Genomic DNA, 27,856 nt, shown 5'->3' with positions numbered 1-27,856 from the left:
TAGTTTAATGCATAATATCCAGTAATATCAAAGAAAAGGGCAATGCATATGTCATTTTACGAGTAGATTCATGTGCATTTTAGTTTAAGAAAAAGCCCTGTAACATTAGATGTCCTTACATATATAGTGCATATACAAGTATTTGTAACATACAATATTCATTGTATAGTGGCAACTCATCAACATGTACAGCAGAGCATAGGTATAAGTAAACATAACAATTTGTTAAAAAAAACAAAAAAACAAAAAAAAAAAAAGAAAAGAAAAAAGCAAGTAATATAATTATGAATAGACATTCTAGGAAAAAGAGGAAAATAGCAAATTTGTTCTTATAAGATCTTAAACCTTTACAAGAGACAGCACAGTATTCATGGAGGATATATCTTAAAATATGGAATTGATAATTGTGAATAGGGAAAAGTTTAAGTATGTTCAGAACAAAAAAATGTTTTTTCAGTGCTCAGGGGGTTTTTCCAGCAGAGACTTAATATGTTCGTGCAGAGGATCGCACACAGCCTCGTAGCCCTTGGGTGTCAGGTGAAGGTAATCATACATGTCTTGGTGGGAGATGCTACCGTTGGAGTGCACAAAGCCAGGGTCAACATTAAGAAAAGAGGTGTATGGAAGAGAAGATAAGGCCTCTTGCACCAGCTTGTTCACCAAGGCATTTTTCTCACGTAGAGGGTTTGGCATTTTACCTCTTGGGAGCAGACCCTAAAAACACAAAAAGATGGATTTGAAATGGAATGTTTCTGTATAAGTACTGTACTGTGCAAAAGCTACTGAAAAGTCCTCCTGACAAGTTTCAACAGAGGCATTAAAGGATCATGGGTCAAAAGCAGAGGACAAAAAGGGACAATAAAGTATACGTTCACTTACCTTTCACTTAAAGTATTTTACAATACACAAGAGGGTTGTGAATAAAAAAAAGATAACTTACTTACACAGTGCCCTTAATCTAAGGAACTCTTTAACCTTGCAAGGCAAATCTTCAGCCATCGTCGTTTGTGAGTGTTATGAGTTATTTCTCTTTTTGGCATTTGGTATGTCATCTTTTGCGGTACATTAAGTAGTTATAAATGTTAATACTACTAGTGATAAGGATTTCGACAAGCATGTTGGTGTAAGGTGTAAAAACAAAATTATAACATACAAGTACAAGTGTGTGAGCCAGCGGGAGCTTGTTCTTGATGACTTGGACAATGGCCATAATACCTCCACAGATTTGTTCAGCAGTGTGACCATGGTTGTTGGTTCCTACCCATAGGACTATAACCTAAGGGGAGGAATGCAAGAAAATAATGGCTCAGTTGAATAAATTCATGGGTTCCAGAACAGTATAAATATCTACAGATTCTGTGAACACAAAGAATCAGTTGTGCAAACAAATCCAAACCTTGGGGCTGATGTTATCAAGTTCACCATTAGAAAGTCTCCACAGCACATGTTGTGTTGCATCACCACCAATGCCAAAATTAAGCGAATGTAGAGGAGAAAATAGTTGTCGCCAGATCTGTAAAGGAGACAAAATGAAAATAAAATTCAAATACAAATAGAAAATTAATAGACTTAGATAATACATGTACGTATTTACCCCAAACTGATGCATCAATTGAACTAGTGAGTCCCCCACAAAAACAACCTCGGGCTCCTTTCCTTTGCCATCAGACACAAAACGTTCATGCTGTAATGGCAAAATCCAGTCAGGAAAAACAGTGACCAAGACTGATTGGATAACAGCTGAATAAGTTTTACTCTCACACACCATGGACATCCATCGTCCATCTCCATGAATGTCTCCACAAGGGGTGGGTGTGGCGGCGGGGTTTGCATCTTCTGCATTCATGGCTTAGCGTTTCTAGATTTGGAAAAGCTGCAACTTTGGTAATCTTATTCTTGCACCCGAAGTACTCACAAATGCATAACAACAACAAGGCGGACGATGCTTGAAGTGCAGTTGAGTTAGCTTCAACAGCTAGTTAGCCCTGTTTATTGATGCCAGTAATACACGACAGAGGCTGTAAGCTCCACTGTGTACAATGTGATTTAAGGTTAAACAGGAAACTTAATGCTCAAAGAAATCCCATTACCAGTGTTGGTTCTAAGCATATTACTGAACCTAGCATAACCATAATAAAATTATCGACATCACCCAGATCCAGGAAGTGCACGTTTGAGCAATGTGGCTGTACCACCACTGCTTAAGGAGTCGTCAAACAATTCTCACTGAGTACTGTGAAAATGACAATAGAAGATGTGTAGCGATCAGGTTAAATAGCATACTAATTACATCAACCTACAAAAACCTGCATACTGCGGATATAAACCTTTAGAAACAAAAAGATTGCCCCCTATCTGTGTGAATGGACTCGTCTGGTCCTGGCTGCTCATGCGCACACCTGTGAAGCGAGGTTGCCGAGCAACGAGACCTCTTTAGGCGAGCGAAATACTACTGTGAACTTGAGGTAGGACTTTTTAAACTTTAAAAAAGGCACTAAAGTCTTTACCATTTGCGCTGAGTTTATCATTGTTATTTGCCGATTAAGCAACTCCCTCTCTTCACCTAGTCTGTTTAAATCTTAAAATTAAATTCACTTGACAAAACACCTGTTGGAAAACTGTAAAATCAAGAAAGTAAACCACGCTACCGCTAACGACTTAGCAAAGTATTTTGAACGCAAACTCCTGCCTCTGTTGTACCCAAAGTGCTAGTGTGTCCTGTTGTTTTCCCACAAACGTTACTTTAGTAATTTGACAAACTGAACTTGGTAAAACTGTCTAAAAGTAGTTACATTTTGAGTTGCCTTAGTATGTTTTTATTTAGGCCAATAATAATAAAAACTTTAAGCAAAGCTTTAACAAATTTGATAATTTCATACACACATCAAATATTTTAAGAGGATAATATATATATATGTAATGTTTATTTTTAACAGAATATTGTTCAGGATGAGCCATGTGTGTGGGAGAACCTCTTCAGCAAAAAATAAAGCTTCTAAAGTCTTTTACAGAAAGATAAAACCGGCCTCTAAAGATACTTTATCCACAGGCAAGGTGGGTGCAGACTGCAGATGTGGAAAGTGCAATAAATCAGAAAGCCAGCACAGAATGAAGAGACTGCGTACCCGCAAAGAGAGGAATCAGATAAGAGATGAAAGAAAATCTTGTCACCATTACTACAACCATCACACCAGCAAAGATGTCTGCTATGTCCACCAGTGTTGCCATAGTTCCTTAGATGCATTTACAAATATTGTCCCTGTTGCACATGAGCCTAGTGTGATAACAGACAGCCGTCTCATAGGGCATCATGGCCTCTTTAACCATGAAGTCAAGTCTATTGATATTGAACGCCTCCTGAGTGAGCAGAGAAAACTTGACAAAAGTGAAAAACTGCAAGAAAAAAACAATTTAGAATTTGCCAATCCTTCTGCAAAAGAGACTGAATGTTTGTTGGATTCCACAAATGAAGAGGCTGTAATATCTAACAAGAAAGATTTGGAAACTCCAAGGATATTTAATTATTCCAAAAGGCAAGAGAAGATAATGATGGAGTCTAATGGTCAGGTGTCAGACCTCACTCCCGGACAGAGGCCAAAGAACAACGTAATTTCTTCAACAGAAACTAACAAAAATGACAACTTCTCCGATGTTGTATTTACTGGAATTAACGAGGCCCAACCTGACGCATATGCAAACAATAGTGATTCACACCAGACTCCGTGCAGCTTTAATGAAAACAACAAGAGTATTTTACCAAGACCTATGCCATCTATTGCAGAGCATACTCCAAAAAAACATGCCTCAGCTACTAATCTTCTACTGCCCTCTAGTCCCATGTCAGGAGTATCTAGCAGCCTTATAACACAACAACAAAACCTGGATGCAGATTCTGTAGCCATGTCTGTGAAAGCAATAGCAGCCAGTCTGTGTAACAGCATTTCTTTTTCACTGTTAAGAAAAAAAGACCTGGTGGCAGAGACCAGAGAGACATTAGTAAAAGTACTGTGTCAGAGGCATGGAACACAACTTGGAAGCAACATTTGGAAAATCAAGCAATGGTTATATTCCTTTGATAACGATCAAGAAGAAGGCTCTGAGTTGTGTTGTAGCACTGTATTCACTAATAGAAAAGAACTGACCTTTTCTCCAGGTAGTGTGAAATTTGTTATTTGGTTTACTAAATTAAACATTATCTATAATAATTGTTTTGCTTTTCAGGTGAATTTCCAACACAACCTAAAGCCACTGGTTTACCCACATCCTCATTTGGAAAAACAGAAATACTGCATTTTGACTGGAACTCAACAGACTGGTCCAACCCACTGGATAAGGTAAGATATTATACAGAAAACCTAGTAGCATGGTTGGATCTTATTTTTAAGTGAATAAACTATTTTTTTTTGTGTTTCCTTTAAAGACCTCAAAATGGTTTGAGACTCCTCCAGAGAATCCGGTCATTCCAGATAATACCTTCAGTTGTAGGGGCACTCCACAGTTCTCCATGGATTTTGAGTTTAGAAAAGCAGTGTCAAGAGACATGGAGCATTTATTCTCACCTTCTTTTGCACCATCCTGTGTAGATGGGCCTAGCTCTAGCCATGTAAACAACTTTTTCATCACCACACAAGGACAGGAATTTACCATGCCTCAACAAAAAACAAAAAAAGATGTGACTTTCTCTGACATAACAACAGTAAGACACAGACAGAGCCCTCTTACTAGTGTTATGAATAACTACGGGGTTGATCCTCTTAATTCAGTGCCCTTTCCTCAGATGCACAGCTCATTTGAAAAACACAAATACTCTTGTGGAAAATCTTTATCTGACGAAATCCCTTATTTCCATCAGGAATACTCCTTTGAGCCTTACCAACATGTAAACTCAGCTCTCAGACCTGTAGACTTAGCACACTACCCTCCCTCCTACATGCTTGAAAAGAGCCCTATTCTATCTATGAGTTCCTATTTTCCAAGTCCTGAGCACTGGTCCTTTCCTCCTATGAGACTGTACTAAGTTGCACCTTTAAAAGAAGCACACCAGTTAAAACTACTTTGGCCAAACAACAGTGCCTTTTTAATTTATCAAGTTACCTTTACACCATTAGTTACAGAGTTTTACATGTTAAAAAGAAACAAAAAAAATTATGGATTTCCACATATTTTTAGCATAGATGTTTGGTTAAGAGGCACGATTCTGAAACAAGTTCTGGGATGGAAGTTTTTAGGGAAACATTGAACAAGCAAGGATTACAATAACTTTATGAAACATTGCATATTGTCTACTATAGGTTAACATTATAAAGCCTTATTATCAGCCTGAGATTGATTTCATTTACATTCATAAAAATCCATCACAGTTTTATTTACATGCTGATTAATTTCAATAAATGTGCATACAATCAAGGTAGCAGGTAATGCGTTTCATCTGATATTTCATACTCGGACTGTGTACTTTTGCACCGCTCATTTTCACATTGGCTGTTCTCCTTCATAGCTCTCTGAAGCTGGGTCCAGAACAGCTTTTGGGCTTGTTCTGGGTGTGTGCAATCAGAGCCGGGCCACTGCAGATAGGTCTTTTTGAGCATGACCTTCCTCATTCGATGGTATGATGAAATCTGACGTTCTGAAATAGTCTCCAGAAAAACCAAAAGTAGAACGTCCCTGTGCTCGTCAAAGAGGCGGTAACTGGCCAGTTGAATTTCCAGTGAACACCACTCACTTCTGAGAAAGTTCCTGCTCACCACACAGATGGTTTTACGGCTGCTGTATACTGCAGAAACAATGTTATCCACAATATTGCGTCCAACCTCAAAGTCTCTGTGATGTAGACAGAGTTTGAAAGATGACCCATTTCCCTCTAGATTGGGCACTAGCTGCTCCATAACCCATTGTTCATCGGAGGAATTGTATGAGATAAAAGCATCATATACACAGTTTTCTTCTTCATCTCTCAGTCGGCGCCACTGCTTGCTAAACCAGGCACGAAATGCAAAGTAGCTGTACTTAAATGTCCAGTAGAGCTTCATGTAAATAATTGGAACAAGTGTAAAAAGAAAAATAACAGCTGCTGTGGTGAAACAAAGGTATTGTCCGAAGTCTACATAACACACCTTGGTATCAAAACTGTAGAATTTATGTTTTGTGCTTTCTTGACAGGGGTGATCATGTAGGAACACCACCTGAACTTTAGGGTTGTTAACGGTCCAGTTTTGCAGTTGTGAATTATCACAGGTGCAACTCAGAGGAACATTGCGTATGTCCATGTATTGCAGGTCTGGCAGACTTTCAAGGGAGTCCACATCAATACTATGCATTACGTTGCGGTTAAGCTGCAACGACTGTAGTTTTGTGAGGTTTCCAAACACTTTTTTTGAGAAATTCTGGAGTCCCATGTTTTCAACTATCAGTCGGTTCAGATTCTTTAGGTTTTTGAATATTCCTGGCTGAAGTTCAATGGCACCAACACAGCAATAGTCTAAGTTTAAATATTGCAGCTCTGTCAGATCATCAAATGCATCTGGTGCCAAGTGAGATATGTGATTGTTGGTGAGATGCAGTTTTTTCAAAGAATGGAGGCCCCGGAAGAAATGCCGGGGTAAAAGAATGAGTCCATAGGGCTGCTGACTGTCTAAACTCAGCTCATTGAGCTCACTGAGATTCATAAATGGTGAACTGACAGTTTGAGAAAAAAAGCTGATTTTATTGCTCTTGAGGCTTAGCACTTTGAGTTTATCAGAAAATGCATAGTACTGAGAAGTGTCAATTTGTTTGAGATTATTATCATCTAAAATAAGTTTGGACAAACTTGTAAGCCCATGAAAGCCTCCTTTTTCAATATGAGTGATTATATTTCCCCCAAGGTCCAGTGTTTTCAGTTTTCCTAAACTCGCAAATGTCATGTTGAAAATGACAGAAATACGGTTTGAGTTTAAGTTTAGTGTTTTGAGGTTAACTTGGTCTTGAAATGTTTCATAGAACAAGTCCGTCATTAAATTATTGTCCAATCGTAGATTCTCAAGCTTCCTTAGACCCTTAAGGGCCCATCTGCCAAACCATGCGATTGAGTTGATATTTAAAGTAAGATTAACCAAATTTGGTAGGTTACTGAAAGCGTCATTATGGACAATGAGAATACGATTGTAACGATAGCTAAGGTCATTGAGATTTTTAAATACTATAATTTTTTCTTTGCATGGCATAAGTTTATCAAGAAGATTATGTTCTGCCTTAAAAACTTGAATGTCTTTGGTGTTATTGAGAAACAATAAACAGTTTGTGTCCTTCAGTCTGTTTCTTGAGAGGTCCATCTGCTCAATGTGTTGAGGACAGTACTGCAGTGATGTTGATAACAGCTGGCGTATTGAATTAAAATTCAAACTCAAATGTGTAATATTTTTTGCCCTTCTACCAAGGACTTTGCAAAACTCTTCAAGTAAACTATCATTTTTCAGACCGGTATTAGAAAAATCTACAGAATTAGGTCTTACATTACTATTATTTAAGAATGTTATTATATTGACATTTGTGGCTTGCAAACGCAAATGGTTTAAATGGGCTAAATCCACTCCTTCAAAAGTCTCTGTTGAGATCCACCGATTAAAAGACAAATCCAGATATTTTAACTTGCTGAGAAAGGTCACATGGCATCCCAAAGAAGACAGATTATTTCCTTGTATGTATAGGCTTGACAGTGATGGGGGTAAAGAGGTATTTGAGTGCCAGAGAGAGGTCAAACTGTTAAAAGAAAGGTTCAAGGTTTTCATATTCTGGAGGGGTGAAACAACAGAAGCAATTTGGGAAAAGTTGCTAAGATGATTCTCCTGTAAATGTAGACTTTCCAGTTTTAAAACCGTTAAAAAGATTTGGTTTGGGAGGGCTTTTAACTTGTTCATCCCTAGTGCCAGAAATGTAAGGTTGTTTAGGTCTTTGAATAAAAAGGGTTCCAGATGTGATATGTTGTTTGTGCTCAGATCTAACAGCCGAAGCTGATGCAGGTTTTGAAAAGCATTTTCACCGAGTGTTGATAGTTGATTTTGGTCCAGATTGAGCTGTATCAGGTTTGGTAAATGAACAAAGCTCTTGTCTCCGATGTGCCTAATCGGGTTAAATGAGATTGAAAGGTTGTTTGTAGACAGCGGCAGGTCACCCACAATTGCAGATATATTTTCCTCAGTCCGTCGCCAACAAATAAATGTTTTTCCATAGTATTTATTAATGCACTTGTTAAAGCTGTAACCGGTGACAAGTTGAACAGCGTGAAGCACAGCAGTAACTACCAGCAGCTGACAAGTAAGGCTTGTCATCACTCTCTTCATACTCACACTCATTCTCATGGCATTTCTACTATTGAATGGCACTGAAATATAAAGAAAACAATTGTTGTATTGATGGTAAAAGTACACTTTAATAACAAGTCATAATTTGATTCTTTAATGGATTCGAGTAGCATTAAAATCACTCAGTTGAACCTACATATAGATAGATCAAATGTCTTACCTTGAAAAGATATTTTGACAGTTTCCAGGAGTGGTTATACTTTGTTTCTCATGTTTAAGATAAGCCAGTTTTGTTATGTGTTACTTCCTCATGATCCACTTTCATATCTGTTTTATCATTACACACTTCTCCAGCTGTTATTTAACACACACAATGTTGCAGATGATAGTGCCTCACTGTTTTCTAATATACTTGTTAATCTAACCCAGTAATACAATAATAAGAATAATAAATAATAATAAATCCCAAATAATCATGGATACATAAATACGTCATTGAAAAATGTAACTTCTACCAGAAAATGCTCAAAAGTCATAAAATTATGTATTTCAGTTTGAGAAGAAAATTGATTGAATACAGATCTTAACATTTCTTATTTTTATATAGAAATTGATACATAGCATTTCCTTAAATGCATGAGCTGCAGTATTTACATTTTCAAATAAATAATGTTTACATTTCAAAAAAAAAAAAAAAAAAAAAAAAAAAAAAATTAAATGCCTGTCTTGTTTAGTCTTGTGCTGCTCATTTGGACTGAAACAGTGTATAACTCATAATTGGACAACCTACTTTCAACTTTTTGAGTATTTCAGTCAGCATTATATTGATTACGGACATCAAATCTATATTTTAGTTTCCTCTCATCTTTTGCTCGCGTGCCATCTGACATAATCCACAAAGCGGGCAACATGACATGACCACCCAGTCGTCACACACCGAGCCCTGCATGAAAGCACAGTATCAGTATCGTAAGCTCACGTTGTCTCATTTTCAACAAAATTTATAATGCAGTTTCTAGTATTTAACTTACACTAATGTGATATCTGCTGCGAACGCTTGTCCTCAGAGCGATCATGGCACCTGGGAGGAATGGGATGCAGCAGCTGTCCCCATTGTCCTGGGCCACTTTACAGCCAAGAATGCACGGGATGAAGGTGGCACACAGACCTGCAGCAAAACAAGGCATTAAACTACAATGGCCATACGCAAAGGTTCTGGTAAGACTCTACAAAACCACACATACAGATGCCACAGTCTTCACAGCAGTCACACACATTGGAGTTCCAGTCCGAGGAGCCAGAAGATACAGTGTACTGGGTCACGGTGACCTGAGGCTGGGAGCTGATGACATTTGGCTGGTAGGACATGACTGCTAAGAAAGCCCCAAAGAACCTGAGAAAAAGACAAATTTAAACATGCTATAGGTTGGGTTTCTGTGACTTTACATCATTATGGATCCCTATACTTGATAACGGGTCAGAACTATATTGTACAATTTACTGTTTATTTGGCAGATTTGTTGACCTGGTTCATGGCTAATATATCTGGAATTGCTGGGTCTATCCGCATTAAACAAAAACTGTGCAAAGTTCAATGTCTTTGCTGTCAGTATAAATAAACAAAAGTTCAATTATTTTTTTCACAATAGCCTTAGAATGTGGTGCCATTATTCAGCACTAAAAACGTGATTGTTGTCAGTTGAAAGGGTTGTAAACCATGAAATTAATATTGGAGGTTTGTGAACCCAACCTCGAACAAATAATGATAAAGTTCAATGTTTGTGGAATTCTATTTTGGATATTTCTTCTAAGAACAGTAAATCTCCCATAGAGTTACATAGACCCTTATCCATCATCTGACATTATGACTTCATCAAACTCTAGTACATGAACGTGACCTATTAAGTTTGAGTTACAACCTTGTAAAATACATTAAGAATAAATTTAAAACTTACCTTTTAAAATGTCTTGTATGCTGTGTGCTGCTAATTATCAGATCCTGACCAGACAGCCAAGAGCTTGTCCATAGCTCTTATACCCAGCATTACATCACCCGTGAGTCCTCTTAAATCCAGTTTCAATGCTGATATGATGTGGCCAACAATTAAAAACCAGACCTTTCAAAAGACACAACAAAAATGTTTGATTTAGGGGTGTATATCTACTCTTTGCATGGGAGTGCCTGTGTGATACTATATTTTTTATCAGCAGAGCCTGACTAACAAAGCTGCCATGTCGTCTATTGCCTTTAAGTGGGTTTGCTTTTAGTGCAGGTGTGCCATGTGTACACACTGTGGGTCAATACGTACAGGAAAATATGTTTAAAATTAGTCAAATATAATAATGTGTGTAGTATTTGGACTTTATATGCAGTGAGAGATTAAGAATTAAATAGATATCAAAGCATCCTGTGTTTTATATTGTTAATATTGTCGTAACACACTGCCTGTGGATGAAAAAAACAGCCAAATGTGACAGGCACATTCTGAACTGAGGGCTTGGCCAGTTTGTTTGAAAATTGTAAAACAGTATGTATTAACCTATAGATTAAGATGCATTTTTGAAACATCCTGACCAATTCTTTTTTTTTTTTTTTTTAACTTTAACTTTTACTTACTTACTCAGAAATGGTTTCACAATAATAAGAAACCCCACCAGTCTCCTAGCCAAGCCACAAGAGGCCCTAACCATCCATAACATTGCTCAATCGAATGTAAAACTGAAAGTCCTATAATAAAATATAATAAATTAAATAAAATATGACTCATTTTAGTGTTGCGTTTTACTTAACCATATTATTAAGTGCACATTCCATACTCCATATTATATTATATTCCATACAATTTAAAATGTGAAACGGCAGCTCTATACTTCAAATAGCCCTACATCAACCACCTCTTCAAATGTAACTAATGTCATGGTATAGACCTAATTATTAATGTGATTTGCAGTGTGTGAGTAACTTTTATCTAATATCATTTACAATTTACATTTCCTGTTTGTTTCTTTTACAGCCTATCTCTAGATCTTGTAGGTTTCGTATGTTGAATCTTCCTCTATTCTCTTCTTTTGCTGTTTTCTTGTCAAATTGAAGGTAGGTAGGCAGGTGAGCTTGTTTTAATACATATTTTTTGCTAATTTGATTGAAAAAAAAAAACCCAAACATATTTTTCACGTGTTTATTTAAAAAATATTTGGACTACTGCTTTGTTTGTTGTCTACAAAAGTTTAAAATTAGAAAAGTGAAGTAGGACATCACAGTCGCAGAAACATTTGAAGATTGTTTGGTCATGTGCCTTCATCTGTCTCAGAGACATTGCTTTTTCTAAATGCATGTTTCACTATATTTCCTCTCACACTCATCAATTCCTACGGTTTTGTTTGCATCTGTCTGAAGGACTCAGTTCCTGAATTTACAACTTCTTCTTTCTGGACCCTCTCTTCTGGACAAATGGGACAAATATAGTGAAAGAAAGGGGATCTTCGACTAGTTTGTTCAAGAACTACACGCATTCTCTGTCTCTTATTAGGTTACAGATATTGTGCAGACCTTTGAGAAAAAAAACAGAAAACAAAACTATGGATCAGGTGATGACAACCACAGAGGACTATTGGGTGAGTGACTTTTTACATTACATGTGCCAAACTTTGTGCATACATAATGCTTCAGAATTTTTGTGTCCTTTCTGCATTCTGGGTTATTTCAAGTTCTGACCGCTCGCAAAACGCAACTATGAAATGGGTTTTTGCTCATACAAAACTCAATAATGCATCAAACCCTACAAAATCTTGCTAATGTGAACATGTACAAGAATACATCAATTACATGAACTCTTCAATTCTAAAGGGACAACATATGAACAAAATTGATATTGCAACAGTTTATCACATTCAGCAAATGTAATAGTGTAGCCTAGTACATGTGGGTTTTTTTTTTTAACAGTAAGAGCATTTGTAAAAGAGACCAGATCACTTCTTTGGTCACACTAAAGTTAAAAATGTAGATGCAAGCATTTACGAACTTTTGGAGTGCAGACTAGAAAAAAATCTTTCTAAAGATTTGCATGTTTTAGTTTACTCAGCATATACGTTCTTACTTAGTATACACAAAGTAAGAGAATCATGAGCCTGTTCTGTTTTTTTGTTTTTTTCTGCAGTCTTTTTCTGACTATGAGAACTATACGGACGTGATCCCAGTCAACAGTGCTGCCCCCTGCAGTCAGGCTGATGCGTATGGTTTTGCCCAGAGGTACTCCCCCGTGATGTACAGCTTGGTGTTTGTGCTGGCACTGCTGGGGAACATCCTGGTACTCTGTGTCATCCGCCGCTACAGAAGCTCTCAGAGTGGTGGAGCCTGTGCCTTCTCCCTCACAGACACTTTCCTGCTTCATCTGGCCATTTCTGACCTCCTGCTGGCCTTCACCTTACCACTATTTGCTGTGCAGTGGGCTCATGAGTGGGTGTTTGGACTGGCTGTTTGTAAGATCTCTGGGGCCTTGTTCTCTCTCAATCGTTACAGTGGTATCCTGTTCCTTGCCTGTATTAGTTTCGACAGGTACCTGGCTATTGTTCATGCCATTAGTTCTGGCTGGAAGCGCAACACATGCCATGCCCAAATCGCCTGTGGTTTTATTTGGGCTCTTTGCCTCGGCCTTAGTGCAGTGGATATCATTTATAAACAGGTTGTGCCAGTGAAAACTGGAATGTCTAAGACTCTTCTCCTTTGTCAAGCATGGTTCCCAGAGAAGTCAACGCAATGGCAAATTGGGCTGCAGCTGGTCAGTGTGATCCTGGGCTTTGGACTCCCTCTGATGATAATGCTGTACTGCTACATCCGGATCTTCAGATCTCTGTGCAATGCCACCCGCAGACAGAAGCGCAAGTCTCTGCGTCTCATTGTGTCCCTGGTGTCTGTGTTTGTCGTGTGCTGGGCTCCGTACAGCTGCTTCCAGCTGACTGACAGCCTCCTGAAGCTGGAGCTGCTCACTTCCACCTGTAGCCTGGGCCGTGTGCTCGACATTGGGACTCTGATCACAGAGAGTGTAGGGCTGTCCCACTGTGCACTAAACCCACTGCTGTATGGCTTTGTAGGTGTGAAGTTCAGAAGGGAGCTGGCCCGCATGTGCAAAGGTTTACTGATAGAACAGGGCTGGTTGGGGATGGAGGCATGGAGACCCAGAAAAACACGAAGAACCACAGTGTCATGCAGCTCTGCAGATAGTGAGAATACTTCTTATTCTGTTATGGTTTAAAGATGATAAGATGAGGAAATGACAGTGGGAAGTCATCACATTCAAGAGTGTGAAAACTGTAAAGAATCTGTATCTTTTCTGAATTACATTTATGTGCAGCTTACAGTTCTGTACTGTGATTTGTGATTTGTTGAATGCAAAGTGGTAAAGAATGAAAGCTTGATTACCAGTACATACAAGTGACTTTTGAATCATCAAAAAGGTCTGTATAGCAAATGTTGTGAAACTTCTTCATTTCATTTCACAAAAGCTTGTTCAGCAGCTTATACACACATTGCGACATTGTATTTGCCTCAAAAGCATTCATACGCAAATATTCTCACAACCTCACTTCCAATAAGTGAAATATGTGTTTTTCTTGTTGTTTTTTAATAGTAGTACTGTAAATATAAACAGTCAGTCTATTGTTTTTGTATTTTTTTAAATAAAAAAAACCAAACTAAATATTGAATAGTTTTCAGTTGTTGTTTTTTTCAGTTATAATGATTTGCACTATGTTATGATTAAGTACTAAGATTTTCATTTTTTGTGGATAATTTTGTATATCCATATTTGTTCTAATTACTTAAAAAAATAAATAAATAAAGACTAAACATCAAACTAAATAATGCTAAATGATTAATTTTATGTGTGATTGGGTTAAATTTCCAGTCATCTTAAAATAAAAATAAGTACATTTGTAATTTGTGTGCCAGACCTAATGTCTCTCTGATGTGATCTGTTATTGGTGAAGGATGTGCGGATGTGCACGTACGAGGCCTAAACTTAACCCTCACTACCAAATAAGACAAATTAACAACATAATTTTCTTGCCTGGACGGCTGAGGGATACAGTCAACGCAGACAAGCAGAACAAAACATATCGACTGCGCCATCTGCTGTACTATTTTGTTTACTGCGCTTTGTTTTACCACCTCTGCTTTGTTCAGCGCTCGCTTTTCTAAAAAGGTCAAGTCAAATGTACGTGACGCAAAAACCGGAAATACAACAGGTCGCCCTTCAAATTAATGGCGCATTTGAAATTAATAATTAAGTTATGAATGAGAACTCTGCAGATTCTTATACTTGTATCTAGAGAACTGTTAAATTGCTATCTGATCGTATGTTTATCTAAAATGGTGGACTTGACTACAATGATACAATATTGACTATAATTTTACGGTGATTTTATTCTGAAATCTTATCAGTCGCGTGTGGTCGATTGCCGTGTGTTGGTTTTTCGGTACATGAGCACAGGCGAGCGTAGATCATGTACTGGCCGTGGAGTAAACACCAAAACAAACGAGTGTGAATAAACTCAGCGCGTGGTAAGTGCTTTTTGCGTAATTACTACACAGGACATACAAACATACTAAAAGATCGTGACCTATTTATTGAAAGTAGGCTGTAAACTGTCGTTCTTTGATAGTGATATGTGCGTGCTTTCTCTGTTTACATTGGTTAAATATTCAACTTTAATCTTAATACAACAGTTTGGCGTTTATTTCAAACTCGGTCTCGGTTGTAACGCAGTTTTGTTTGACGAGCGCACGACAGCTGCAGAGTCTCCCTCCAAAAGACGTCGCTCCCGTGAACCCTCCGCCCTGAGAGAGACAGAGATATGTTCTTTCTGTGTGTACTGTCCATATGAAAGCGCACAGACTGTCTCGCGAGTTTTGAATCATAGTATTACCGAAGTACAGTTTATTCACTCCCATCGTTAATGCGACTCAATATGTCTCCAACTACCTAACTTTACGCACAGAGGTGTCATCTGACTTACTTCCTGTTGTGCGAATATATTGACCTGATCTACTGCGCAGTCACGTATAGAGAGGGGTTAACAGTTTCACATTGGGCTAGAACTTGGACTTTCCAAACCCATGCTGAAAATGTTGCTTCATCCTGTACTCGCTGACATCACCATGTATGGATCTTCCCAGTGGGGAGGTTTTGAGCAAGATCATGTCACACTCATGACATACAGAGAAAAAGGCTGTGAGAGGCACTACTGTGTATTTATATTCTCTCTCATCTCTTGTTTTTGTTTTGCCAGAAGATGGATCTGGAAGTGGATCTTGGAGGCATATTTCTCCACAATGGCACTTATGACTATGACAGCGACTACACGTATGAAGAAGATCTGGAGCCAAGAAGATCAGCGGCTGTACTTATCCCTCTCCTGTTGTCCGTAGTGATGGCTATTGGTGTCTGTGGTCAAGGTCTCATCATGGTGTTTCTGGGCCTGAAGAAACAGAGTTGGAGCACCTCGGACATCTTTGTGCTCCACCTGGGTTTAACTGATGTCCTTCTCCTGATCACACTGCCTTTCTGGGCTGCGCAGACTGCTCTTCCCCTGGGATGGTGCTGTGGAGTGTTCTGGTGCAGAATCAATGGAGCTTTGTTCAATGTAAGTACTAAACACTATGAAAGGAAAGTGAAAGGATTTGTTGTTGATGTAGCTTTAATTCCTTGGTTGATTCTTGAATATGGATTTTTATATCTTAAAAAATTCCAAACAAAAATCCCTCTGAAAGTATTCATTCATTATCCACTATGTGAAAGTGTTTGTCAGGAAGTCTTGTCTTTTTTTTTTTTATACAAATCTTGAGACTTATTCAGTCATAAGGCCAAAAGGGATTTTTTTTAAATAAAAAATTTAAAAGATATTTAATGTATAGTATAATATCCTCTTCAACATCAAATATAAAGTCAGCACTGTACCTGTAGTTCATTTATACCATTTAACTAATACAGTACATCTGTCTAATATTTCTGTCAGAAAGGTGCATAGGTTTACACTACTTCTTGGTAACAAACAACATGTGATATGATATTAAGGCCAGTTAGTCAGCTAGTTCTTCATTGTAGGGCTGTGCAGTTATTTGAAATTTAAAATGGTCAAGGAAATGCCTGGAGCAACAGTTTATCATCAGTCTTTGGAGGTATAAATTGAATTATTTTCTTAACTATTTTAATGGCATTTTCTAAAAGTCTGTACTGTTTAACAAAAATGACAATACGATTGAAAGCTTTAATTTAATGTGTCTTTGATGAGGATAATGGAAATCTAATAAAAAAAAATTATGATTGATCAGTGTGAGGAAGAAATATTACTATGTCTGTGTAATCCCTCAGTCGTCCAGGTCTGATCCATAGCAAAAGTTAAATCTGTCAACTGGACAAAACGTTGTAGGAGTGCAGACGTTTTGCTGCTCATTCAAGCCGCTTCTTCAGTTCTTAATTAACTCCTTAATTAAGGCAGAAACTGGAGACAATAGCTGTTTACAGTTTCAATGTAGGTAACGCCTCCCTTTGGATAGATATAAGGCAGTGTTGTTGTCTGTCCAGTTGAAAGATTTAACTTCAGCTTTTGCTATAATATATAGTAGTAATAAGATGCAAATATCTCAGTGTTTGGGGATAAAGTACATACGTTCACTTAATCTATTTACATTTATTTAAATTTCTTACTTGACTCCTGTAGCTTTATGCTCCTCGAAATCCTAAAAGATGTGTTTGGAAGTGGTCTGAGGAAAGTAGGGGAAAGTGTGAGTGTTTTATTTTCATTTTCCTTTTGCAGATCAGCTTCTACAGTGGCATTCTCCTTCTTCTGTGCATTGTTGGGGAACGATACCTGAACATCATTCACTCTGTTCAGCTGTTTACTCAGAAGACACCTCGGCTAGCCCACATCACTTGTCTGGTCATCTGGCTTGTTTCTATTCTTCCGAGTGTCCCTGACTGTTTTTCAATGCTTTATATTCAAGAAAAAAATATGGAAGGTAAATACGACTGCTCCTGCATTGCCAATATTTATCGATCCAAATGGCAAACACCAGCCCGGATCATACACCATGTGACCTTCCTGCTTCCAGTTGTACTTCTGACCATCTTCTTCTACTATATCCTGAAACAGTTACAAGACTCTAAAAAAGCTTGTGAGAGATTACGAGCTATAATGTTAATTCTTAGCCTTGTTCTAGTTTTCTTTCTCTGTTGGACGCCGTACAACATCACACTTATCATTGACACTTGGAAGAGCCAATCGAAAACATACGTACCAGTAAAAACGACTCTCTTGGCTACGTTAGTTTTAGCCTGCGTCCACGCCTGCCTTAGACCTCTCATCTATTTATGGCTTTGTGAAAAATTCCGAAATAGGACACAAGAGGCTGTCAAATGTGGGCTTGAAGAGTTGAGGGGGGATTTGTGGGAGCTGGGAGTGGGGAGTGAAAATATGCCTGATCAGAGTAGGAATCCGCAGGAAATGAAGCAGATAAATAGTGTGGAGCAACACTCTGAGGATGCATGAGATATGAATGAGATGGGGTTAAAACTGTTGGTCAGTGGTGACCTTAGGGGGAGGTTGAAGGGAAGTAATGTCATGTGGTGGAGGGACTGTAGCATTGTAATCATGACTAATGGATATTTATGAAAATTAACCACACTTGGCACTTTATATGAGAACTGTTGTATGAATGAGAATGTATTAATGCCTGAAAAAAAACTTCAGTATCAAAAACATCCAGTTTTAGACACATCTGCATTATATTATTTCTGCCTAAATCATGTGAAACCAACATTTTATCTTAAGCAAAATCTTGAGTTAATACAAAATGTAGGAATATTGTTATGTTCAGGATTTTAAAATTTTGTTTTTTTTAAAAAATAGAAATGTATTAGTGACATGCTCAGAAAATGTTTTTTTTTATCTACCCCCTGTCTCTACGCTCTGTACTGTAAGTGCCATTAAAAAAATTGACTCTAGGTCATTCATGTATGGGTTCATAGATGTCACCATTTTTTAACAATAAAAACACATAATTGAAAATCTATTGCTCGCTTCAGTGAAAAGCAACAACGAATCCCATAAAAGCATAATATGTCTTTTTTAATAGAAATCCTCTATTTGACAAAAAAAGATGAGTTTTAAAAATTAAAATAGAAATGTGATGTTCACATGATTCTTGTGTAAAATAAATGTTACAGGGTGGTGCAAAAACCCTGTAACATTTATACTACACAAGAATCATGTGAATCCTGTGGGCTTATGTTGTCTTACATGTTACAAAATTGCTAAGCTATTAAGGTTTAACAAGATATATTTGAAAAGATCTATTTAGTAATATTGCAAAATAGCAGTGTTTATGGCAAGGTTGCCGTGTTTTGTGTGCTGCAAATTGTAATCCATCATTCTTAAGAAGTTTGTACATATCACTAATATATTGCCAAACACGGGGAATTTCCCCTCCGGTAAATTGTGCTTTCATTTTTGACTTGTTTGGAGTGACTGGGTTTTTAGCAAATAATCATGTCAAAAACATCTGACCATGAGTAAACCTGGGAGAATCATGGTAAATAGCTTGTTCTTACAGCTCCGTTCCCTTAGTAAGAAAAGCACTATGTTTGCTATGCATTCAAATTACAAGTAAGAAAAAACACAATTAATATGCTAAATACTTTCATGTTGTATTGTATGCTCTGTGGGATATATGGAATATTGTGTTACAAATCTTTATGTGTATTATTTATGTAAGTGTTTATTTTTTTTCTAAATAAACTTGAACATTGTATAGAATTATTTAACCTATTTCTTTTCTTAGTTATGTAAAAGATTGATATTGTACAGGAATCTATTAATTTAATTGTTAATAGTGTATGTTCTGGCTGGTTACCATGAGGCCTAGCTTGAATGAATATGTTTCGGTTTACATCATACAACTAGAAGTAATCTGGTGCGATTTGAGTGTATTAGCGTGTGGCTTTTTACCTTTCAAAAATGTGGGCTTTAACCACTCGGCTCTAGATGTGTGGCGGATAGCATATAGTTTGTATTTCCTGTGAAAAAAACAAGTATAGAGATTGGAAACAGAAACCACATCAAACCGCTCTTTCTTGCCAAAATACCTTTAAGAACACTGTGTTTTGCAGACAAGACCAAAAACAACCATTGTGGAAAAATATACATTTAATCAAAAGATGTATCACATTTTGTGTTGATAATGTGAAGGACAAGCCAAAAGATATGAGGTATTACACAAAATACAAGTATGCCATATTAAGGACATAAATATAGCCTAATTTTGAGTAGAGTTTTTATATGTAATGTTCATGTGATCCCTCAGACTGCGACAGAGTTGGTCGTGTCTCCGGACTCGGACCACACGGAGCTCTTGCGACTGCTGGCCATAGATGGGCGGTGGACTGTGGTCTTGATGTTGCAGCCCAAGGAATTGAGAATATCCAGGAGCTGCCGACGGAACTTCACCCCCACAAAGGCGTACAGGATTGGGTTCAGGCTGCAGTGGAGATAGCCCAGGGAAGATGTGATGATTTTGGCTCTCTCCATCCTAGCCCCACCATCGCATGTCTGGTTGTTACTGCTATCAGAGCTGAGCATGTACACCATAAGAGTGATGTTGTAAGGACTCCAGCAGAGAAAAAACACAGCCACAACAACCACGATGACTCTAGTTGCGCGTTGCTTTTGAAGGCCATGGGTGCCACAGCGGAGCCGGCGGAGGATGCATGTATAGCAGAAAATGAGAACAGCAGAAGGCAACAGGAAACCCAGCACATGAGAGATCAGACTGGTCACCATGGATCCTACTTTGATTGCCTCAGTGCCATACATGAAGTAACTGTGAATGCATTCAGTCATGTTGTTGCGTCTGACGTCCGTCTGCGCTTTGAAGAACAACCAATCTGGGATAGAGAGGAGCAAGGAGAAAAACCAGACAAACAGACAGCTCCCTTGGACCACACAGGGGTTCCTCCGAGAGTACATCTGCGTGGCATGGACAATGGATAAGTACCGGTCCAGGCTGATGCAAGCCAGCAGAAAAATCCCACAGTACAAATTGATCTGATAGAAGGAAAAAAAAAGAATATGTGACTCAGATGTGAATGAAATAAAGGTCAAAGAGTACCTTGTCGTGTACAGGCTCTCAATCTTACCATGAACACAGCTCCTGCAACCTTGCACAGGGGAGTCCCAAAAGTCCAGCCGTTCACAGCCTCGGAGGCCCACAGTGGCAAGGTGAACAGCAGCAGAATATCAGCCACACACAGGTGCAGGATGAAGGTGTCCGTCACACTCCAGCCTCTTCTGCTACGGAACAGCACTCCCAGCAGAGTCCCGTTCCCAAGGACTCCAACCACAAACACCAGAGAGTACATCACTGGGACAAACCTGGCCTTGAAGTGCATGCGGTGCCCAAGATCACACACTTGTGCATTTCCATTTGTGTTGTTATTATCGTATTCGTTTTCCATTGTGTAGTTGGAAAATATATCATTCCATAGATCATCAAGATCAGCACCATTTATGTTGGTTTCCCTTCAGAATATGATAATGAAGCAAAAAATCAAATCAGATCAAGCTATTAGAATATGCTGTTTTTCTTACATATAAATGAAATGATGTTCAAATTGACAAGAAAGAAGAGCTGTACACAAAATTCTGAATGGATGTAATATCTCTCTTAAACGGTTTCATATTTAATTTGGCTACTATGGCAATAACACTGCAGATTAAATCTCAGTTCCATGTTTCTCTACAGGACATAGGAATTTGCAGCAAGCAGAATTGAAATATGCAAGAGGAAGCATACTGTGACAGACATGTTATACTTTAACAGTAAAGCATGAAGGATATAATGGTATGATAATACCACATCACAGTCTGCATGTGGTCACATTTGGCAATAGGTCCCACACAACAAAATGCATACCAGCAACATGAAGCGTATATATGTAAATAGTATAGTTGTGGTCACTGAGACTGAATGGGGCTAATTTTACTTATTGACAGACTGGATGAATGATTGCATTAATATAAATTGTCTTTGATTGGCATGTATAACCAACCTGTTTATGGGCTGAAGGTAGAAATTTGCAATTTTGTTATAACCTGGCACAAATATATTACCTCTTTGTATAGGTCAATGTTTTTATGTGCATTGTCCCTGATAAATAAACCAGTGAACTAGACTAAACCTACTCAAAGTGCTCCGCTATCAGACACAATTTTAATGTTGTGTAAATGGTAAAGAGATATTCCTGTTAAAATACCCACATGCAATGTAATAATAATGCAAATGCAAACATAGCATAACATAATAAATGTGTTACATATCTGCTATAAAAAATATGACTAACATACCAGTCTGCCTCCATTATTCAGTAAGAGATCTGTTAATGAGGAGCTTCAAAAGACGTCTGAGAGATGAATTGTACGGCAGACTTGAAACCGAGAGGGTGGGGGTGGGGGTTGTCTTTAACATTTGTTACTCCTTTTTATATGTTTGTTACATTTTTACATTTTAACACATTGGTAAAACAATAGTCAATGAAATCATCAAATGTTATTGTTAACATTACGTTTGACACTGAATTATGCTAAGACTGCTGTAGTTCAGTGTCTATGTTCACAGGCACAGCCAGTGTTACTAGAGTCAGATGAAAAAATACATATATACATATAATATAAGGTGTAGTGGTACAGACGAAGGCTATGAAGGCATACCTTTAATATTTGTCTTTCTGTCAAAATCTATGCTATTGAAACACATAAAAAAATATTTGAGTAAAAGCATTTAAAGTAGTAAAATTAGTTACTTATGCATACTCTCCATTTTCTGCCCTTCACTCTAATATTGGGGCATCAGATTACATTTTATTGAACGGATTTTACATTGAAAAGTGGGCAAAGTATTAACCGTTTCTGTTGTACTAAAATCACTGTTGCACTTCCCGTACATACCGCTTTTCAGAATTTTTTTTCACACCTTTTTAAAAAGCCTACTCACATGCAAAAGTTACAGCTGCAGTACAGTTCCTGTTATTCACACCTGTGTTCTTTTAGCATAGAGTTGTACATTTATTTGCCACTGAAAAAAAAAAAGTATTAGTATTAAATGTTATGTAATGATGTAATTATCTAATATAAGTTGCTAAGATGTGTTTAAAGTATATTTAGGCATACATTATGCATTATGAGTTCCTGAGATGTGTTTGAACTATATTTATGCAGGAGGGAGGTGGTTAAACTCATCTGATAGAAAGAGTGAAGACCTGCCTCAGTAGTTTGTAGTGCCTTCCTCATTTCTATATCAACTATAACATTAACATAACATTCAAATGTAAATATAAATATGATGATGATGATGATGAGATGAAAACATAGCGTCTTCTGTAGCCCTATTGTACAGCAGTTAGCATCCCAGGTTCTGTAGCCCTATTAAAAAAAATATCAACTAGCAATAATAATCATAATAATAATCAGAAGAGAAATAAAAGGTGCTAAGTTCGGACTACGTCACCTAAAAATCGCCGCTAGATGGCAGTGTCACTATTTTTCTATCGCGCATACGCGGAAATAAAGTCTAAAACGAAAGTAGAACTACGAGTTCTGTGTTTTGCTGTTTTTGACGTCCAGTCCTGATTTTGGGCTATATTTTTAGCACCAAGATATTGAAGTTACATAGTAGGCCTATTGGCTCAATGTTTTTTCAGCTTGTGTAGTTTTGAAAATGAAAAGATAGCCTAAGTAAAGCTGTTATTACTTCTAGACTATTACAAACATCATGGACGTGGATATGGAAAACGAGGCGTCAGGAGCCCTGCGACGGGACCTGACCTGTCCCGTGTGTCAGAACATCTTCAGTGACCCTGTGCTCCTGCCCTGCACACACTCCTTCTGTCGGGAATGTCTACAGAGGAGCTGGCTGTTCAACAAAAAGTGCCCATTCTGTCGGGAGCTGTTTACAGAAGACCAGGCTATCGCAAACCGTGATCTGAAAAACGCCTGTGACACGTTTGTGAAGCAGACCAACTGGACAAGCCCCCCCAAACCCAGTGAGTTTAGTTGCACCCTCCATCTCAAACCTCTGGAGCTGTACTGTGAGTTAGATGAGAGGCTAGTGTGCGTGGACTGCGCCACTCTTCACAGCACGCACCGCTTACTCAGCATCAAGGATGGAGTCCCCCTCTGTAAGGTACATCACATCATTGTCCCTCTAACCACAACATCACATCATTGTCCCTCTAACCACATGTGCTACTGTTAAACTCCCCTGTAACTATAGCAAGGAACGCTTCTGATGTCTGATACATGAGATTAATAATAATAATTGTGTGAATGCTTTATTTTGCAGAGTGAGTTGAATGGCAAAGTTGAGTACTTTGAAAAGAAGATTGATTTGTATGGGAAAATGAGACAGACACTTTTCAAAACAGTTGAATATATTAAAGTAAGTCTTGTACAATAACCATCTTTGCACAGTTTGGTGCATATTTGTTACATTTTCTCAACATTTTTGTTCAACGCAGAAACAAGCAGGGGCAGCAGAGAATCAGATTAAGGAAGAATTTGAGAGGCTCCACAACTTTCTTCAGGCTGAAGAAAACATGCGACTCAAAACCCTGGCCACTGAGGTGAAAGAAAAGATCTCAAATGTACAGGAAAAAATATTTGAAACAGAGGAGCATCTAAAAAGTCTTAAAGATCATTTGGACACTCTGAAAAATGAGCTGGATAATGAGGACCTTCCACTTCTAATGGTAAGACAAGAATAATTAATATAAATTAATTACAGATCATAGAAGTTAAATGTTATAAGTGTGTTTATTCAAATGTTATGAATTGACCCACTGTTGTTTTTGCAGAATTTTCAGAACGTTAAAATAAAGTAAGTACTGCTAAAACAGACTCTTAAAATTATCATTGGTTGCTCTTTTTACCACTGTATTTATGTTTCATAGAACATATTGGGCACAGCGTGTGTCAAAGGTTGAAAAGGATTGCCTCCTAGTCATGAGTAAACATGTTGGTTCCTTAAGCTTCAACATCTGGAAGAGCATGAAAGACTGTGTCCACTATTGTAAGTACATTTTAATGTCACCACAGACAGTTTATCTGTACTACACTTGCTCTCCATTCCTTAAGCATTTGGTCACTCATATATGACCCTCTCTCTTGCTAAAAACATTTTATTGCCACATCACAACCAATCAGTCCATTTTGAAACTTGGAACCCATCTCTGCTTACTGCCCACCCTAATATACTACAACTATACTACTACTATATGTATTTTATAGGTTCATTCTTTCTTGTATAGATCCGGTGGTGCTTGATCCCAACACTGCTTCCCCATGGTTGGCCTTGAGTCCAGACATGATCAGTATGAAAGAAAGCCTGGAGCCACTGCCTGTCCCTGACAACCCAGATCGCTTTGACCCGTGTGTATTTGTACTGGGTGCTGAAGGATACACCTCTGGGAAACACAAGTGGGAGGTCTCTGTTGGAGATAACCCTAAATGGATTCTGGGAGTGTGCAAAGAATCAGTGGTTAGGAAAAAGATGTTTAGAGTTTCAACCACAGGTGGAGTGTGGGCAATCAGACTCAGCAAAGGGATGTACACTGCTTTAACACAAGAACGTACACAGCTGCCAGTCAACTCATGTCCAGAGAAGATCTGTGTCAGGCTAAACATGGACAAGGGAGAGGTGTCTTTTTATGATGGATTAGCAGAGAAACACCTGGTCTCTTTTACATTTAAATTGGAAAAGGGCGAAAAGATGTATCCACTTTTTGGTCCAGGCCTCCAAAATACACCCATGACTATTGTTCCTGGAAAAGTTAAAATACACACCTCCTGACATTAATGTTGAAAAATAAACACAGAAAGAAATGGTTTTGAATTTGATGTCCTTTGTGTCAAGCTCTTAGTATGCATGAGGATGTCCTTTTGTGGGGTATGTTGCATAGCTTATACTGAGAAACTTTATCGATAAGTTGACATAATGTAAGCATAATAGTATGTAAACAGATGTTGTTATTGTAATGTTTGACTTTATGTCATAATAAAGTTTATCCACTATCAGTTTGCAGTATTTTGACAACATTACACAAAACAAAAAAACTAGGCAGCGTTCACGTTTAAACAAATGCATGTAGTGCATTGCTGTGGTCGCCAGGGGGCAGTGTTGCTTTTGGACACTGTCATACACGGAAATAACAGCAAAGACTTGTCTGTCCAGGGTGTTATTTTGCGCTGTTGGCGGTAAGCTACTTTTTACTTGATTTGTTTCCTTTTTATATGCTTAATTCGATGCTTTAATATATTTCTATCCTTTACTGTGTAATGTCGTGCCGTATATTTGATATATTCCTAGGTTACTGTTATTCTTCTGGGCTGTTTTGAAAACGAAAGTAAGTGTTAACCTCCATTATCTGAGGACAGCATGGATGAATCCATGGAAGACGAGGCCTCGAAGGTTCTGCGACAGGACCTGACGTGTCCCGTGTGTCAGAACATCTTCAGTGACCCTGTGCTCCTGCCATGCACCCACTCCTTCTGTCGGGAATGTGTACAGAGGAGCTGGAAGTTCAACAAAAAGTGTCCGACCTGTAGAAACCATTTTACCGAGGACCAAGCTATTACAAATCGTGATCTGAAAAATGCTTGTGAAACTTTTGTGAGGCAGTCCAACTGGAGAAACCCCCCGCAACCGAGCGAGTTTGTGTGTAACCTGCACCAGAAGCCCCTCGAGCTGTACTGCGAGAAGGACGAGGAGCCAGTGTGCGTGGACTGTGCCATTCTTCACAGCACGCACCGTCTGCTCAGCATCAAGGATGGAGTCCCCCTCTGTAAGGTATGCATATCTGTATTAGGCCTGTCTGTTTTATTCCTCCTATGATTAATATATTTGTTTTTACCGGTTTAGAGAGAGCTTTTTTGTAAGCTGGACATATTCGAAAAGAAGGTGGATTTACACAGAAGAATGAAGCATAGGTTTACCAAAGCAGTGGATTATGTGAAGGTATTCCCAATATTCCCAATTATCGCTGTTATTGTTGTTGTTTATTAATATTTGTATACTGCAGCATCAAGCAGAAGAAGCAGAGAAACAGATCAAAGAAGAATTTGAAAAGCTCCACAAATTTCTTTATGCTGAAGAAAGTAAGCGACTTGAAGTCCTGGCCAGTGAAGAGAAGGAAAAGATAACAACTTTACAAGAAAAGATATCCAAAACGGAAGAACATTTAAAAAGTCTTAAAGAACACGTGGACACTCTCAATAAAGAGCTAGGAAATGAAGACCTGCCCCTTCTGATGGTAAGACAAAATAAATCCAGTGAAAGCTAATATATCCAGTTGGCCAGTTTAATTTACATTTTTTTGTGTCTGTGACAACATTGCAGAATTTCCAGAAAATAAAAAGACAGTAAGTCCTAATTGTATGCCTTCCACTGTGACATTGTGTAAAGTCTTATTATGTATTTTATATTATCAATTTTGTCAGAGCTGAATGGACAAAAAGTGACCCCAGGATTTGTCACAGTGATCTTCTGAATATGAGTACACATGTTGGAGCTTTAAGCTTCACTATCTGGAAGAAAATGAAAGATTGTGTTAAATATAGTAAGTAGCAATTTTAAGGAAGCATCATCTCTTTGGACATTGAATATGTAATTTTTTGTTTTTTATACTTGTATTCAGACCCAGTGGTACTAGATCCCAACACTGCTTCCCCCTGGTTGGCCTTGAGTTCAGATCTGACCAGTATGAAAGAAAACCCAGAGCGACTCACTGTCCCTGACAACCCAGAACGCTTTGACCCATGTGTATTTGTACTGGGAGCTGAAGGATACACCTCTGGGAAACACAAGTGGGAGGTCTCCGTTGGAGATAACCCCAAATGGATTGTGGGAGTGTGCAAAGAATCAGTAGTACGTAAAAGAAAGTTTACATTGTCAACCAATCGGGGTGTGTGGGCCATAGGGCTCAGCAAAGGGGTATACACTGCATTAACACCACAACGTCCAGAGCTACCCGTAAACCCACGTCCAGAGAAAATTCGGATTAAGCTAAACATGGACAAACATGAAGTGTCTTTTTGGGATGCAATGACGGCAACATTTTTGATCTCTTTTAGTTTTGAGTTGGATATACCTTTGGATGAAAAGGTGTATCCAATTTTTGGTCCAGGGCTTCACAGTACCCCTATGATTCTAGCTCCAGGTAAAATTGCTATGCATACATCCTAACTGAACTGGTCATTTTAAAATTATGCAATTAAAAATATAGATCTGTATAAATACACTAACACAGAAAGTGAAGTTAACAAGTACACTTGTCATTAGGCCTAATTGATTAAACATCACTATGATGTTACTAGTGTGGACATTGGGATAAGGCTATGATACAGAGCACTTATAAGGCTAAGTATTATTCATTTTACTAAAGGGTTTTTCTTTTTCTTTTAGGGGTTGAAAATATTTTTCAGTGCCTTTATTATTTTGTTTGTTAAATGTATCGCCTAAAAACTATACATTG

The 27,856-nt window shown here is 38.1% G+C and overlaps 9 protein-coding genes across 10 annotated transcripts; 5 read left to right on the top strand and 4 right to left on the bottom strand.

Moving 5' to 3' along the window:
- pafah1b3 (platelet-activating factor acetylhydrolase, isoform Ib, gamma subunit) lies at positions 1 to 2,184 on the bottom strand. Its single transcript, XM_033980819.2, has 5 exons — positions 1,766 to 2,184; positions 1,595 to 1,684; positions 1,397 to 1,513; positions 1,154 to 1,276; positions 1 to 714 (listed from the first exon to the last, which is right to left on the bottom strand). The coding sequence occupies exons 1-5, from the start codon at positions 1,844 to 1,846 to the stop codon at positions 454 to 456; spliced, it is 672 nt and encodes a 223-aa protein (XP_033836710.1). The 5' UTR covers positions 1,847 to 2,184; the 3' UTR covers positions 1 to 453.
- A 215-nt stretch (positions 2,185 to 2,399) lies between these two features.
- Positions 2,400 to 7,287, top strand: si:dkey-250k15.4 (uncharacterized). Its single transcript, XM_055227841.1, has 4 exons — positions 2,400 to 2,465; positions 2,937 to 4,153; positions 4,222 to 4,334; positions 4,421 to 7,287. The coding sequence occupies exons 2-4, from the start codon at positions 2,950 to 2,952 to the stop codon at positions 5,015 to 5,017; spliced, it is 1,914 nt and encodes a 637-aa protein (XP_055083816.1). The 5' UTR covers positions 2,400 to 2,465; positions 2,937 to 2,949; the 3' UTR covers positions 5,018 to 7,287.
- On the bottom strand, positions 5,403 to 8,818 carry tlr21 (toll-like receptor 21). The gene is made up of 2 exons (XM_055227840.1): positions 8,500 to 8,818; positions 5,403 to 8,359 (listed from the first exon to the last, which is right to left on the bottom strand). The coding sequence occupies exon 2, from the start codon at positions 8,334 to 8,336 to the stop codon at positions 5,403 to 5,405; it is 2,934 nt and encodes a 977-aa protein (XP_055083815.1). The 5' UTR covers positions 8,337 to 8,359; positions 8,500 to 8,818.
- Positions 8,819 to 8,965: 147 nt separating this feature from the next.
- Positions 8,966 to 10,381, bottom strand: cnfn (cornifelin). Its single transcript, XM_033980820.2, has 4 exons — positions 10,235 to 10,381; positions 9,524 to 9,672; positions 9,311 to 9,447; positions 8,966 to 9,222 (listed from the first exon to the last, which is right to left on the bottom strand). Exons 2-4 carry the CDS (start codon positions 9,645 to 9,647, stop codon positions 9,130 to 9,132), a joined length of 354 nt encoding a protein of 117 aa, XP_033836711.1. The 5' UTR covers positions 9,648 to 9,672; positions 10,235 to 10,381; the 3' UTR covers positions 8,966 to 9,129.
- Positions 10,382 to 11,653: 1,272 nt separating this feature from the next.
- cxcr3.2 (chemokine (C-X-C motif) receptor 3, tandem duplicate 2) lies at positions 11,654 to 13,948 on the top strand. The gene is made up of 2 exons (XM_033980816.2): positions 11,654 to 11,894; positions 12,437 to 13,948. Exons 1-2 carry the CDS (start codon positions 11,859 to 11,861, stop codon positions 13,529 to 13,531), a joined length of 1,131 nt encoding a protein of 376 aa, XP_033836707.1. The 5' UTR covers positions 11,654 to 11,858; the 3' UTR covers positions 13,532 to 13,948.
- Positions 13,949 to 14,737: 789 nt separating this feature from the next.
- On the top strand, positions 14,738 to 19,097 carry LOC117383612 (C-X-C chemokine receptor type 3-like). 2 transcript variants are annotated; one of them, XM_033980817.2, is made up of 3 exons: positions 14,738 to 14,838; positions 15,567 to 15,920; positions 17,094 to 19,097. In XM_033980817.2, exons 2-3 carry the CDS (start codon positions 15,570 to 15,572, stop codon positions 17,823 to 17,825), a joined length of 1,083 nt encoding a protein of 360 aa, XP_033836708.1. In that variant the 5' UTR covers positions 14,738 to 14,838; positions 15,567 to 15,569; the 3' UTR covers positions 17,826 to 19,097. The 2 variants fall into 2 exon arrangements, with proteins under 2 accessions (XP_033836708.1, XP_055083865.1); XM_055227890.1 differs by having other exon boundaries at positions 14,753 to 14,838; positions 15,570 to 15,920; positions 17,094 to 19,089.
- A 433-nt stretch (positions 19,098 to 19,530) lies between these two features.
- On the bottom strand, positions 19,531 to 21,720 carry LOC117383613 (C-X-C chemokine receptor type 3-like). The gene is made up of 3 exons (XM_033980818.2): positions 21,678 to 21,720; positions 20,471 to 20,852; positions 19,531 to 20,378 (listed from the first exon to the last, which is right to left on the bottom strand). The coding sequence occupies exons 1-3, from the start codon at positions 21,689 to 21,691 to the stop codon at positions 19,635 to 19,637; spliced, it is 1,140 nt and encodes a 379-aa protein (XP_033836709.2). The 5' UTR covers positions 21,692 to 21,720; the 3' UTR covers positions 19,531 to 19,634.
- A 1,158-nt stretch (positions 21,721 to 22,878) lies between these two features.
- Positions 22,879 to 25,399, top strand: LOC117383607 (nuclear factor 7, brain-like). The gene is made up of 6 exons (XM_033980812.2): positions 22,879 to 23,511; positions 23,671 to 23,766; positions 23,846 to 24,076; positions 24,182 to 24,204; positions 24,278 to 24,396; positions 24,635 to 25,399. The coding sequence occupies exons 1-6, from the start codon at positions 23,101 to 23,103 to the stop codon at positions 25,174 to 25,176; spliced, it is 1,422 nt and encodes a 473-aa protein (XP_033836703.1). The 5' UTR covers positions 22,879 to 23,100; the 3' UTR covers positions 25,177 to 25,399.
- A 93-nt stretch (positions 25,400 to 25,492) lies between these two features.
- LOC117383606 (nuclear factor 7, brain-like) lies at positions 25,493 to 27,835 on the top strand. Its single transcript, XM_033980810.2, has 7 exons — positions 25,493 to 25,580; positions 25,693 to 26,172; positions 26,245 to 26,340; positions 26,405 to 26,635; positions 26,722 to 26,744; positions 26,823 to 26,941; positions 27,020 to 27,835. The coding sequence occupies exons 2-7, from the start codon at positions 25,762 to 25,764 to the stop codon at positions 27,565 to 27,567; spliced, it is 1,428 nt and encodes a 475-aa protein (XP_033836701.1). The 5' UTR covers positions 25,493 to 25,580; positions 25,693 to 25,761; the 3' UTR covers positions 27,568 to 27,835.
- The last annotated feature ends 21 nt before the right edge of the window (positions 27,836 to 27,856 follow it).

This window comes from Periophthalmus magnuspinnatus, chromosome 16 (assembly GCF_009829125.3).
Source record: "Periophthalmus magnuspinnatus isolate fPerMag1 chromosome 16, fPerMag1.2.pri, whole genome shotgun sequence".
Lineage (NCBI taxonomy): Eukaryota > Metazoa > Chordata > Actinopteri > Gobiiformes > Gobiidae > Periophthalmus > Periophthalmus magnuspinnatus.
This window is presented reverse-complemented; position numbering and strand designations above follow the sequence as displayed.

Excerpts from the sequence above, each read along its gene's own strand:
- LOC117383612 (XM_033980817.2), top strand. The coding sequence starts at position 15,570 with ATGGATCTGGAAGTGGATCTTGGAGGCATATTTCTCCACAATGGCACT. Across the intron at positions 15,921-17,093 it reads TCAATGGAGCTTTGTTCAAT|ATCAGCTTCTACAGTGGCAT; the intron begins GTAAGTACTAAA and ends TTCCTTTTGCAG.
- pafah1b3 (XM_033980819.2), bottom strand. The coding sequence starts at position 1,846 with ATGAATGCAGAAGATGCAAACCCCGCCGCCACACCCACCCCTTGTGGA. Across the intron at positions 1,685-1,765 it reads ATGGACGATGGATGTCCATG|CATGAACGTTTTGTGTCTGA; the intron begins GTGTGTGAGAGT and ends TTGCCATTACAG. Across the intron at positions 715-1,153 it reads TGGCTCACACACTTGTACTT|GGTCTGCTCCCAAGAGGTAA; the intron begins GTATGTTATAAT and ends TTGTGTTTTTAG.
- tlr21 (XM_055227840.1), bottom strand. The coding sequence starts at position 8,336 with ATGAGAATGAGTGTGAGTATGAAGAGAGTGATGACAAGCCTTACTTGT.
- cnfn (XM_033980820.2), bottom strand. The coding sequence starts at position 9,647 with ATGTCCTACCAGCCAAATGTCATCAGCTCCCAGCCTCAGGTCACCGTG. Across the intron at positions 9,448-9,523 it reads CTGTGAAGACTGTGGCATCT|GTCTGTGTGCCACCTTCATC; the intron begins GTATGTGTGGTT and ends GTTTTGCTGCAG. Across the intron at positions 9,223-9,310 it reads GCAGCAGATATCACATTAGT|GGCTCGGTGTGTGACGACTG; the intron begins GTAAGTTAAATA and ends GCTTTCATGCAG.
- LOC117383613 (XM_033980818.2), bottom strand. Across the intron at positions 20,379-20,470 it reads TTGCAGGAGCTGTGTTCATG|ATCAATTTGTACTGTGGGAT; the intron begins GTAAGATTGAGA and ends TCCTTCTATCAG.
- cxcr3.2 (XM_033980816.2), top strand. The coding sequence starts at position 11,859 with ATGGATCAGGTGATGACAACCACAGAGGACTATTGG. Across the intron at positions 11,895-12,436 it reads CAACCACAGAGGACTATTGG|TCTTTTTCTGACTATGAGAA; the intron begins GTGAGTGACTTT and ends TTTTTTCTGCAG.
- LOC117383607 (XM_033980812.2), top strand. The coding sequence starts at position 23,101 with ATGGACGTGGATATGGAAAACGAGGCGTCAGGAGCCCTGCGACGGGAC. Across the intron at positions 23,767-23,845 it reads AAACAGTTGAATATATTAAA|AAACAAGCAGGGGCAGCAGA; the intron begins GTAAGTCTTGTA and ends TGTTCAACGCAG. Across the intron at positions 24,397-24,634 it reads GAAAGACTGTGTCCACTATT|ATCCGGTGGTGCTTGATCCC; the intron begins GTAAGTACATTT and ends TTTCTTGTATAG.
- LOC117383606 (XM_033980810.2), top strand. The coding sequence starts at position 25,762 with ATGGATGAATCCATGGAAGACGAGGCCTCGAAGGTTCTGCGACAGGAC. Across the intron at positions 26,341-26,404 it reads AAGCAGTGGATTATGTGAAG|CATCAAGCAGAAGAAGCAGA; the intron begins GTATTCCCAATA and ends TGTATACTGCAG. Across the intron at positions 26,942-27,019 it reads GAAAGATTGTGTTAAATATA|ACCCAGTGGTACTAGATCCC; the intron begins GTAAGTAGCAAT and ends ACTTGTATTCAG.
- si:dkey-250k15.4 (XM_055227841.1), top strand. The coding sequence starts at position 2,950 with ATGAGCCATGTGTGTGGGAGAACCTCTTCAGCAAAAAATAAAGCTTCT. Across the intron at positions 4,154-4,221 it reads AGAACTGACCTTTTCTCCAG|GTGAATTTCCAACACAACCT; the intron begins GTAGTGTGAAAT and ends TTTGCTTTTCAG. Across the intron at positions 4,335-4,420 it reads GGTCCAACCCACTGGATAAG|ACCTCAAAATGGTTTGAGAC; the intron begins GTAAGATATTAT and ends TTTCCTTTAAAG.